This window comes from Tenrec ecaudatus, chromosome 17 (genome assembly GCF_050624435.1).
Source record: "Tenrec ecaudatus isolate mTenEca1 chromosome 17, mTenEca1.hap1, whole genome shotgun sequence".
Classification (NCBI taxonomy): domain Eukaryota; kingdom Metazoa; phylum Chordata; class Mammalia; order Afrosoricida; family Tenrecidae; genus Tenrec; species Tenrec ecaudatus.
In genome coordinates, this window is record NC_134546.1 from 53,570,527 (window position 1) to 53,583,386 (window position 12,860).

At 50.8% G+C, this 12,860-nt stretch overlaps 1 protein-coding gene across 12 annotated transcripts in view; it reads right to left on the minus strand.

Moving 5' to 3' along the window:
* The window catches only part of PEAK1 (pseudopodium enriched atypical kinase 1), a 293,334-nt gene that overhangs the window by 41,369 nt on the left and 239,105 nt on the right, over positions 1-12,860 (minus strand). For 11 of the 12 annotated variants that reach the window (XM_075535949.1, XM_075535952.1, XM_075535954.1 and 8 more), the window contains one exon: positions 11,249-11,284. The exons of the other annotated variant lie outside the window; for it this stretch is intronic. In XM_075535949.1, the coding sequence (XP_075392064.1) occupies positions 11,249-11,284 (36 nt within the window). The remainder of the gene's footprint in view (positions 1-11,248; positions 11,285-12,860) is intronic. 12 annotated transcript variants of the gene reach the window in all.

Consider the following 12,860-nt stretch of genomic DNA (forward strand, 5'->3'; position numbering starts at 1 on the left):
AGTGCCACCAGGGCTCCTTGGTGATGGTGAGAAACCAACAAACCCACTGCCACTCAATTGATTCTGACCCACAGCTACCTTATTCATGGTTTCTTAGGCTGTAAAATATTTGCAGGTGCAGAGAGCCTCGATTTTCTCCGCGGGAGCAGCTGCTGGGTTTGAACTGCCGGCCTTGTGGTTAGGAGTCCAATACTTAACCCTAGAGGGGATGGTGATAGAGGGTGCCGAATGCTTGACTAGTTACAGACAAATCTAGTAACGCTTTTAGTGAAGCGCTATCCTCCTCCACGTATAGGACAAGACTGTACCATAATGCTGTAGTCAATACCAAGTATCGCAGCCCCCAGAGGGAGCAGTCTCTGGCATGTCCTAGCGAGTCGCTATGAGTCAGAATTGACTCGATGGCAGTAGGCTTGATTTTGGTTGATGATATTGATTGGAATTCCTGGGTGGATCAAGTGGTTAAAGTGCTTGCTTACTAATCAAAAAGTTGATGCTTCGGGCCCACCCAGAGAAAAGGCATGGCAATCTCCTAGAACCCAGTCACTGAAACACCGAGGAGCACGACTGTACTCTGACATATGCGGGTCACCTGAGGTTTACATGGATTCAATGGCAGTTCTTTAAACCTTAAAGATCTACTGGAGTATTTTAGTCAAGGAGATGCGAATTCTAAATATGGGAATAATTATCTTGTGGGCAGGAACCCTGGTGGTGTAGTGGTTACGTGTGGGGCTGTGATCTGCATGGTCGGCAGTTTGAAACCACCAGCAGCTCCTCGGGAGACACACTGACAGACTGGGCTTTCCACCCCATCAACAGTCCCAGTCTCGGAAACCCACGGGGGGGTTTCAGCATCGACTCGATGGCAGTGAGTTTTCTTCTGATTTATCGTGCAGCTGAGTGGAAGGCAGGAGGGTCTCACTGTCAACGGGCAGAAGCACCAATCTTTGCCTGTGTGCACGCCGCAGGCAAGGGCCATGCAAAGTTCTACCTCCTGGTTATTTTCACGTGCATCCCACTATGGTCCCACATGATGCTTTATGCTTCCAGTCTCGGCTCCTCACTGTGCGCCCGTCTACTGGAAGGTACCTCTTCCCATCCCCCGGGGCCTGACTCGGTCAGAACTGTGCTGATTCTGCTACAGGGGATGGGAAGGTTGTTACATGCTGGTGGAGAAAACTGGCCTTGGTAGACAACCTCAGTGGGCTGGCCAATGGGATACGTTTACCATTCAAAAACATCTTTCAGCCCCGATGAAACCAGTGTCCTGAAGAGCATCACATCCACCCACTGGTTCTTCCTGGGCACAGGGAAAGGAGGAAGGAGCATCTCATAGACTAAAATGTGGTGAGAAACAAAAACAACAAACAAATCCAGTGCTGTACATGCCCGGGTGGAGCTGCCATGGGCCCCAAGGCTGGAATCTCTCATGGAAGCAGCATGCCTCGGCATTCTTCTGGGGGGCACGGCTGGTGGGTTTGAACTGACGGCCTTGCAGTTAGCAGCCAAACGTCTAACCGCTGTACAACGTGGGCTCCTTTCTCACATCCTGAGCCCAGTGCCATCAAGTTGATTCACGGTGGCTCTGCAGGACAGGGAAGAACTGCTCCCGGGGGTGCCCAAGGTTATGGAAGCAGCTCTCCCTGCCATGGAGTCGATGGGGACCCACGGCGATCCTCTAAGACCGGGCAGAACTGCCCCTGTGGGTTTCAGATCGTTTAACTCTTTATGGGAGTAGAAAGGCCTCTCTTTCTCCTTGCGGTTAGCTACCCAGTGCCTGACCACTATGCCAGCAGCAGAGTGACCCATTTTCCTCCTGAGGAGCACAGCTGCTGGGTTTGAACCGCCAACCTTTGGGTCAGCAGCTGCGTTCTCATCCACTGCACCACTGGGGCTCCTTCTCATCCACATGTCATTTCTGGTTCTTCAGTTGTCAGCCAGTTGTGGTGACATTTGCAGGTTTCCTTTCAAAGAGGTGCTTCGTTTGATGGCGTGTCATCAGAACACAGACCACCTGCGGATCTGAGGGAAGTGCGTGTCTTCTTATCAATCTTTCATTATGGAAACGATGCGTGTGCCTGGGCTGAAAACAAGCCTTGAAGTCTGCTGGGTACACAACTTCAAAAACACTCTTTCAAAGCTGGCAGTGCCAGAGGCCCCCCACACTGGGAGCGAGCAATGAGCTTGCAGCTCTCTGGTGGGAACAGCCTCGCGGAGTGGAGAGGCGGGATGGGGTCTTCACTAGTAGCTAGCAGGGTGGTCTATGTAAAGGGGGACTCATTCAGTAAACAGAGCTTCCCTTTCGCCATGGGCTGCCCCGCCGCCGTGATTAACCCAAAGGACGCTGGGAGTCATGACTTGGACCCTCACTTAATCAGGGTGCCAGGATGGAGCATGATGGCCCTCGAGAGACACTTCTGGACACTACGTGGTGTCAATGTCCCTGAGCAGTTCCCAACATGCTCCAAGAGAGGGAACAGGCTCTTTGCTGATTAAAATATGAGCCATTTAATTTCAAGCCAATAAAGATGAAAGTGCCGTAAAAACATCAGTCCACTTCCAGAGGAAAAAGGTTTAACATTACAGAAACTCTCTCCTTCTAGAGCAGGGGTTTCCTCAAGAGCTATTTTTAGATTCCTAGTCTCTGCACCCTCGCTCCTTCCAACCCGTCCCTACCCCGTCAACCTCCTGGTTGTTATGAAAAGGACAGATTCCCTTTCCATTTGTCAAAAAGGGTCGCTGGAGGCTGCTCCAGGGCCACGACCCCACCTCCCCATGTCTGCTTTGTTCCCAGCAAAAGGGCGGATTGAGAAGCAGGCTCTGCGCCTATGAAAATCACAGGAGGGCTGGTACTGCTATTAACCTGTGAGGAATTCCGGGGAGCCTGTTCCTGTTCCCACAGACTCTAGGCAACACAGATCTAGGCTCCAAAGGGCTTCTCAAGATAAAATGTGGAGGCTAAAAGGCAAGAAACATCGAAGACTCACCCACTAGGTGCCCCTACACAATTCCCCATGAAAGGACCAGCTCGCAGGGCCTTCTCGAGCCAGTTCACAGTGCCCTGCAACTCTGGGGAAGCAGAGGCCCCGCTGAGTTACGGAGAGCGACGGGCTGGACAAGCTATGAGCAAGAGGTTTGCACTGGGCATGCTTAATATCACCCACTGCACCTTAACCTTTACCTTAGGGCTCTGATCTGGGCGATGTGCCAAGTTACCTTTGGGGAGCCAGGCAAGTTTGATTAACTCGTTGAGGACCAAGGCCAAGGCAGCAAGGCCTGCAGTCTAGCTAAAAAACGGGTTTTCACAAGCACAGCCTAGTAAGTGCCCTGGTCTATGAAACCACCAGTCAAGACCACCATCAACTACAAAGAGCTTTGAAAACAGAGTTGATACAAGTGAAATTGCGTAGCTTAACAAATGGATGCTAAGGTTTTTAATCTGCACTTACATTGACAGACCCCCATCTAAAAAGGAGTCAGAATTTGAGAAAAAGAAAAAAACATCAGTGATATGTCCCGTCTCGATGCTGGAGGGAAGAAGAGCTCTTTGTGTGACTGAGCTGGGGAGAGGGGAGGGGGAAAGCACGAGGTTCTCAGAGTTCATGCTTAGATTTGGCAACACGCTGTGACGGAAAAATGAACAAAGATGTAGGGACGGGAACCCACAAGGTTGACTCAGTCGCTGTGCAGAAATGACACAAACACACCCGCGGTCCCGGAAGGAAATAAGGAAGGGCAGCATCTTCCGATGAATCCATTATTTGGCATTATTGCTTTTCCTGGGGAATTTTCGTTTGAGATCAAGGACCATCTTCTATTTAGACACCCAAGGGGAAAAGCCTCACCGACAATACAATGACACGTCACACCGTGAGGCTTCACTCTGTAAGCTGGCACGTTAACACAGGTGGCTCACCTGTAACGGGTCACTGGGAAAAATTTAATAGAGAAAACAGCAAAATGGGAACCCAGGAGTCTCAGTCTCACTTTGATCTTCTCAACAAACTGGGTGACTGCACAACAAGTAGAGATGGAGACGCCCACGCCATCCCCGGGGCAGTTGCCCAACAATGATTTCACATTAATACTGCTGCAATTTCAAATATACTGCAAGGAGGCTCCGAGCACTTGTGGGGAAATCCCCTCGTCTTTTAAATTCCACTCCTGCCTGAACTTTGCAAAGCCTTCCCGTTTCATGGCTTGAGACAGAAAAACTGACACGGGAAGGGCGAAGTTCTCATTTCAAAGCCTGAAAGCAGAACTGTGGAATGATAAATGGCCCACGGAGACGCACTGTGACTATTCTCTCATTGCTACTGGAACTTATGTTGGAACACCCACCCCGCCCCGCCCCGCTCTCTGGACTGCAGTGCTGCTGGGAGGTGCCAACAAGTGGGCACTGACTCACAGCGAGCCTGCGTGCCCCGGAAGGAAACAACACTGCCTGCTCCTGCACCAGCTCCACGGCTGTTTGTTAGTGTGAACCCATCCATCTCATCGAGGGCCTTCCTTGCTGCCCGCTGCCCCTCCGCTTTACCAAGCATGATGCCCTTCTCCAGGGACTGGTCTCTCCCGACGACACGTCCAAAGCACGTGAGAGGAAGTCTCACCATCCTTGTCGCTGAGGAGCGCTCTGCTTGTGCTTCTTGAGACAGATCTTTTCTGGGCTTCTTTTGGCCGTCCACAGTCGTTCCAATCTTCTTCCCCGGCAGCACTATGCAAATGCACCCACTCTTTCCCTCAGCCTCTCTACTCAGGGGTAGCAGGAGGCAACTGAAAACACCTTGGTTTGGGTCAGGTGTGCCTCCGTTCACCAAGGTCCAGCCTTGCTTATCACCAGTTTAAGGAGCTCTTGTGCTGCAGATTCGCTTAAGGCAACGAGGCATGTGACCTCTTGGCTGTTGCTTCCATGCATGTTGACGGTGGATGCTGCCAGGCAGGAGGGCTGTGGTGACGGTGGCTAAGCACGCAGAGGTCCTTGGTCAGAGTGGGTGGCACAAACCCGAACTCAGCTGACTCTTGTCCGGGACCCTCAGCATTTGTTTGGCTTCTGTACCGGAAGGCAACACACACCGGACTGTACTTCAAACTCTCCAACTTTTCACAACTGACCAGTTTTTAAATGAGTCTCTGAAAATCGGACTTGACTAAAGAATCCCCACAAGTCACAATCTGGATGAAGTCATCTCACTTTGTGACCTCGAGCAGATCAAAGGCGACAGTAGTCTCATTACGGATCTGTCTGTGACTCACATGGATTCCTTGCTAAGGTGATAGCTCATCACTCTGCATAGTCAGGTATCGTCCAAAGCAGTGAAGCAATCTCCCGCGGGAAGCTCACCTGGAAGTAGCAGAAGCAATCTCCCGCGGGAAGCTCACCTGGCCTACCCGGGTGCTAAAATGGGTCATTACACCATCTAATGAAATAATGCCCCCCACCCCCAACCTGGCCTCTTTTTTCCTTGGCAAATTCATTCAGGACAGATCTTTGTAACAATTCTGCTTAATGTCTGAAAGCATTTTTTAAAAAGGCAAATCAAATTCCATAGTAGAATGGATTAAAGGCATCTATGTATCCAATATTTACACAATTTTGATTTAACTTTATCTCCAAATTCAACCACCTTCTTTTGGCTTCAAAGGAAATGAAACCAAATTCTAGAGCGGCTATCTACCTCTTGGGGCAAACGGTGCTCTGAATTCCCCTTTCCCAGTTCCCTTCACCAGTTACACCTGTCCACTAGCTGCTCCAAACCAAACACTCACTGTCATCAAGTCACCCCTGACTCATAAGACACCCTGGAGCGCAGAACTGCCCCTGTGGGTTGCTGAGACGGCATCTCTTTACAGGAGCTGGCTGGTGGTTTCGAACTGTTGACCTTGCAGTTAGTAACCCAACTCATAACCAGTATGCTACCAGAGCTCCGTGAAGACCAATAAACAAATGTATGACTTTTAGGACCTGCTTCTGCCCCTAAAATTCAGACGAAAGCACATTAGAAACAGAGTTGTACCTTCTGTCCCTGGTTTCCCAAGCTGCCTATTTCTTTGGGCTTGTTGGAATGATGGAACTTTTCAGAAGCAGTATCCACACTGACATGACTGACACTTGAGGATGTGAATTCAAAGTTATCAGATCCCTCTCCCCTTGCAATCTATTGGAAGGACGGGAAAAACCCTCCATTTCTTCCTGTCTCTCCACCTTGAGGACCCCTCCCCGCCATGTGACATTTCTTAATCCCATCTTATCTTCCAGTTCATCCATTTGGATTTGCTACACTTTCCATTTGAAGGTAGAAAAGTGTTGTGTCCATTGATCACTATCTTAGTGTCTCCAATTTTCTAAGCCCTTTGTAGTCTGTAACTGGGCACTTCACACTTCTTACTCCCAACTGAGGTGAACCTTTAGCTGAGTTAATATGGTTAACACAGTCAAACCAAAGCAGCTCCAACTGGTGTGAATGAGGCTGAGTCTTGCGCTGGGGAAGACTGGCAGTCCGGTGAAGGTCTTCAATAGACTGATTTTCTCTCCCTGCACAACCACGCTTCCCCCCAGGTGTGAAGAGCGAATTAAAATCGTCTTCAAGGCGCTTGTCTTGCACGCCTGCGTCAGATGGCTGGACAAGTAAGGTCCATACAACAAAGTCCCTGTAAATCACTGCTGCCCTCATCATGGTAAAGAAAAGGTTCACTGTGAAAATCCCAAGACCCACTGAGTGAGTGTATTCAGTGGGCAGGTTAGCTTGGAGCACAGCGATAATGAGTGTGGCTTTCTCCATGCCCAAAGTAGAGAAGTAGCGTCTTGGCATCACCATTGCAGCCTGTTTCACGGACAGAGATGGGGCAAGATTCTGATGCCTAGTTTCTGGGAAGGCACGCTATTAGAACAAATGCACAGCTCTTGCCAGGGGGACTCACCCAGCAGGCAACGGCCCTCCTGCAGACTGCATCTTTGCCTTGTGCCCTGAAGCACCAGAGAAGTCTTTACAACGTTCCCACTTTCCTCGCCTCTCCCTCAACAGCCTGCCTGCCCTCTGAGTCAGAGCAGGGCGAGGCTGAGAAGTGATCCTGCAAATGTAACTCTCAGGCCACACTGCAGGTGCCCTGGGGAAATGGAAGTGGAAAAGGGACGAGAATGGACAACTACTCAGAACGGACTCCTATTCACTGCACCTGCCGGACACTGTGCCATCTAATTCACCACAACCACTCAGGAGGGAGATGCAATTGGTAGGTAGAAACAGGGAGCAAGAGGTTGTCCCTCTCCATGCTGAAGGCGCCCCCTACAGGAGGTTGGAAGAGCATCAGGTGAGCCCTTAGCCAGCCACAGTGACTACTGGGCATGCACCAATTCAAGCCAGAGCCAGGTGGGCCTTACACTTGGGCGGTCCAAAGTAGGCCCAGGTGGGCTTGATTCAGTCAATGACTCAACCAATACCTTCGACCACACCTCCCAGCCAGAGGTCCCAAATACCCTGACTGTGAGGCACACACCCCCTCCCGCTCCCTCCTTCTCCTTCCTCCTGTCCTGTGCCCAATAGGCAGGCCGTGTTATGGGCTCTCTGGCCTGAGGCTACGTGTGGGTGAGCAATCCGGATTGGTTGCCTGTGTTCAGTGACTGTAAAACCTGAAACTTCTGTCCTTTTATAAAAACCCCCTTGGATCACAAACCAGGCTTTGGCGTGAATTCTTTCTCCTGTGAAGCCAAGAACCGAGGTATTTCCCACCCGAGAAATCTAACAAGATTATCCTCATTTTACAGATGAGGACACTGGGATGGGAAGAAGTGAACAGACTGGCCTCAGAGTATCTGGGCACGTAGGTGGCAGAGTCGAGACAAGCATGCTATGCTTTCGAGCTCTAGTGTTGAGTCCTTTATCTCAATGCAGGCGCCATCAGGCAAGCCGGGAGTGCGCTGGCTGCCGGGACTCAACAATAAAGGCTTGATTGTGTAGAGGACAAAGTACGAGTGCTTTGAAAAGGAGAAAAGCTAGTTCTGCATGTGAGTGTCATAATGATTACAGATGTGTGCCACTTCTGAAAAATCGTCAAGAATGCCACTATTTACATCGCAAAAGGAGTTCTTGAAATAGGAGCTGCTTTAGTACAGAAAGACTGTGTTTACAGGTATTTGGCTACCTAATAATGGTCACTACCCACCACCTCTACATTTCCTGAATGCTGGGCACTGTGTTTAAATTACATATCTATCCCTTGGCAATAACACTCTTGGGTAGGCTTTGCTTTTCCCACAATAGAAAATAATAATAAATAGCAGCCAAAATGTACATCGTGCTTATTATATGCCAGGTGCTGTGCTTAGTCATGTTTCTCAAATGTGACACTGTTGGCATTTTAAAGCAGATGAAGCATGTGCTGGGAAGGGCTGCCCTGTGCACCAAAGGGTCGTAGCGTCTCTCGCTTCTACCTCCCGGGTGTTGGCACCACCTTCTCAGTCCTCTGCTTGTGACAACCAAAAACAGCTCCCGAGACATTGCACCATGCTCCCCGGGAGGCACGATTCCTTCCCTCTTTCTGAATTCTTTCTGTGAGTTCATTCATTTAAGTCTCAGAAGGCGATTAGCTCTCTTTTACCCTTGAAGAAACGATCACCAAGAGAGAGCAAGTCACTTGTGCCAGATAACACAGCTAATCATGGATGGCGCAGAGGAACGACCTCCCCCACAGTTGACCTCCACAGCTACGTTATTTTGCCTCTTGGTTTACAGACGGGAAAGTAGAGGCAGAGCACAAACAACGTGTCCACACTGACACTGCTAAGAAGTGGTGAAGGCGAGATGCAAAGCCAGCTTGGTCTGCGTGCCTTCCAAGTGCGTGCCCTAAGGCCTTGTGCCCATGGCCAGCCTGCTTTCACTTGCCGATGTTTGTCGCAAACACGACTATGGCTACTCCTCAGAGAGAACCAAACACCCTCCAAGCCTCTGGTAAGCACCAGGAAGCAACCTCCTCTGAAAGCAAGCCTCCTGCCCGAGAGCCCCAGCTTTCTTGCACAGTGAACCAAGAGCCCCACTGCTCTGACTTGTGTGTGGTCACTCCTCTGATGTCTCCGGATCAAAGACGGCGGTGCGCAGGGACCTCGGGGTCCAAAGGATACGCTCCGCTCCTGGTTCTTCTTTCTTGATGCTGATGAGAGCCTCTGCGTCTGCTTCTGAAAGGGCTCCTTTTAAACCCAGGAGGATGGCAAATTTGACTAATCCAGACGTTGAGTTCCAAGATCTTACAATAACTTGACCGCTGTTTAACGGTCACTTACAACCATATCTTAGTCTTGCGCACTTTGTCAGGAGAGAACGGGCCCTGGAGAAGGACATCATGTTTGGTAAAGTGGAAGGGTGGCAACAAAGAGGAAAGCTCTTAATGAGACGGACTGACCCAGTGGCTGCAGCAATGGGTTCAGGCACAGGAACGGTTGTGAGGATGGCACAGGAGCCGGCAGTGTTTCGCTCTGTTGTGAATGGGGTCGAAGCCGACTCCATGGCATCAAATCATACAAATCTATCAGCAGCTTCCCCCACATTCCGTCCCCAGCTCCATCAGGAAAAAAACGAAAACACATCCACTCTGCAGAAGCAATCCTATCCACTCGCCTGGTGGAAGTGATCAAGAGTACGGCTAGAGGAGCCATTGCAAGTAAGCCACTGCACCCCTACTGGAAAGGGAACAGACACAAAGAAGGAGATCAATGTCACCATTATCACTGACCAATTGGTGTGGAAACTGCCAAAGAGAAACCTAATATGCTTTGTAAAAATCGCCCCTGGAAACTCAGTAAAATATGATCAAACAGCAAACAAACACAGCTTGAATGTGCCTAAGAACTACCTTCAAAGTTTGCCAAAGATGCAGATGCTCAGTTCCTACCTCGGGAGGCTGGTTCAGCTGCTCTGGGGCGAGGCCTAGGAACCTGCATGCCGCCCTTCCCCTCTCCCCTAGCTGATGGAGCTGACCCCAGGCCTGCACTCTCAGACAGTGCTCCACCGTGGCCTCCCACTTCCCAGGGAGGCCAGGGCCGTGAGGACGAGGAGGGATTCTATATGCTTTAATTCCGTTTTCCCATTGCTTTTGGAAGTATCCTCATCAAGAGGGAACAAGGTAGGAAACATTTTTTTAAATTGTCAGTAAAGCAACATTATTCCACAGCAACAATATCATCCTGAAAAGGGGGAACTAGAATAATGTAAGTAGCCTCAGGTTAGAAATTCAGAAAGAGGCTATTATAAGAAAAGGTGTGTGTGTATATCTATATATACCTTAGGATCATGCCTAACTTCCAGTGTATTCTTAGAATAAAATTATACACCGGGCTCCAGCCGTGTCGGGCGTCCTCTGACTCAGGGCAGAGATGAGAGTCACAGTCCGGACAAAGTCAGGCAGCCTGCACTCTCCAACTCTTTATTTTAACCATTTCCGACACCGACCTTCCTCCCCGCAGCATTCTCTGTCTCTCTGCTCCGCTCAGTAATTTGTTGCAATGGTGACTTAGAAGACCTCACAGAGCATACTCACAATTACGTGGTTTGCTAGGGAAGGACCGGGCTACCGCGTGGGATCAGCACTCACTTGGAAGTAACCGGCTACAATTGGACAACCCTGACAGCTTTCCACCAGAACAGTTCTCAGCGAGACTCATAGGCAGGCAGCCATTCCTTCGGCTATGCCTAGTGTCTGGCCTCGCTCTAGGCCCGGCCTCTGTAGCTGAACCTCACTCTTGACTTGGCCTCTGCTGCCGGGTCTTGTTCTTGACCTCTATCCTGATTGGGTAAGTGCTCAAGCTCCTTAGCTCCATCAATAAGTGCTCTGACAGCAAGCCTCCTGCCCAAAGGCACTTGGCTCTCCCACTCCAGGCTGGCAAGCCCCAGACAGCTGCCTCGCTCTGTGGGCCAGTGTGCCCATCAGAGTTTGTGTGTGCCAGTCTTCCAGCTCCCACCCTCTCATCGCACATCACACCACACCCAGTGGTGCAGTCCTCTCTGTCTCCTGGATTGAGTAGGTTCCTGGAGCCGATACCCCGGGGCCCAAAGGACAAGCTATTCCAGGATTTTCTGGATAGTAGTGAGCTCCTTCTACCTTTGTAGGACTGGCTCTCTTATATGCCTACTCCGCCCACCAAGACATGAGCTGATCGGTCCCTTCAGTAGCCCCCCCCACCCCAACCGCCAGACCACCCCCCAACGTCACCTAATCTGGATAGTAATCAATCAAGCCTTACGAAGGTTTTACATACCTTGTTTCCTTGTTTGCATAGTAAACTGTCCAATCCCTGTAAGGCACATAAAATAGACAGTTATCGGGCAGGCTGTGGCCCAACCAATCATTTTTGGCAGGATTATAATAAACCAGAAAGGACATATGAGAAGCCCACACGCCCACAAAATGTTACGAGGAGGAGGATCCGGCCTGGTTTGATATTGAGGATTTTGGTCAGAAGCCCTGGCGGGCTGAGGACTGCCTTTGAAAGGGAGTGTCGTAAGTCAAGTCTACCAAGATGCAGCAATGTCTCCAATATGGGTGTCTCAACCAAGGACCGAGCCAGGCACAAAGGGCAGGTCCCTGTGACGGAGGAAGCCATGACAAGAAGAGGGACCACAGTGCCTGCACCTTCTACCCAGCCTCCCAGGGGTGCTTCCTAAAGTGCCTCTTTTGATAGGCTGTTCCTCACGCCACACAGACTTTTCTGGTTTAGGGTCAGACTCAGACTCGGCTGGCAGGTCATCAAGGCCCTGAGCAATTTAACTGTCAATGTATGTTTCCATCCTTAGTCTATACTGCGAGGAGCAATCCTTCAGCTCTAAACACCCAGCCTGACGCCCTGCCCCTGGGACATAGCACATTCTGCACCCTTTCCACAAACTGCCTCCCTTCTTGTTGCCAGCTACACCACACTCGGCTGTGACGACTAAGACGGCTCCAGTTCTGTCGGACCGTCCACAGGGGCCCTTCCTTCTCTGGGCACTCATGGCAGGGGGCTGGGGTTCACAGCAAGCGCTGAAGAAGACAGCCAGGTGGGATCCAGGCAGCAAAGTACCTGAGAACATCACCAGCTCCATACCTGGTGACATGACTTCTGCCTGTCCCAATGGGATGGGGCCAGGTGGCAACATGGAGGAAACAGTGGGGATGGGGAGGTGCTCTCCTACTAGAAAATCAGAGAAATGGGGCACCGTCCCAGATACTGAGTGGAGCTTCAACCATGTCTCAAAACACACATGCAAAAAAGCCCCCAAGCTCATTGCCACGGCGTCAATTCCGACTCATAGCAACCCTGCGGGACCGAGCAGAATCGTCTCTGTGGGTTTCCGAGACTACAATTCTTGACAGGGATGGAAAGCCTCATCTTTCTCCTGCAGAGGGGCTGGTGGTTTCAAACCGCTGACCTTGTGTGGAGCAGCCCGCGGCGTCCCTCACTGTGCACTGTCAGCTGGTTCCTGTGCTGCACTGAGCACCGCGTTATTCTCCTCAGGCCGGCCCTTCTCTCCGCTCTTAACAAACTGCCACCACAGGGGCACCACGTGAGGACAAACCGCTTAAGGATCGCCCGATGACTCCCATCAGTACTATGTGGCAGTGGTGTTACAGCATCATGGACAGAAACCTGGCATGGAGGCATGAAGCCAGTCTCAAAGCTGGAAACGGAAGACTCGCTCCCGTCTGCCACCAGCACCACTCTGCACACCTCCCATCATTCACCTGTGAAGTGGGGCAGTGAGGGCTGGGCGCTGGCACGAAGTGCTTTAGGAGCGTGAACAATGACAAAGATGTTGAGTACTTTAAGACGGCTCAACAGGCCAGTGGGTCAGCTGGCGGCAGTGGGATCCTTGTTGGCCACCAACACGAAT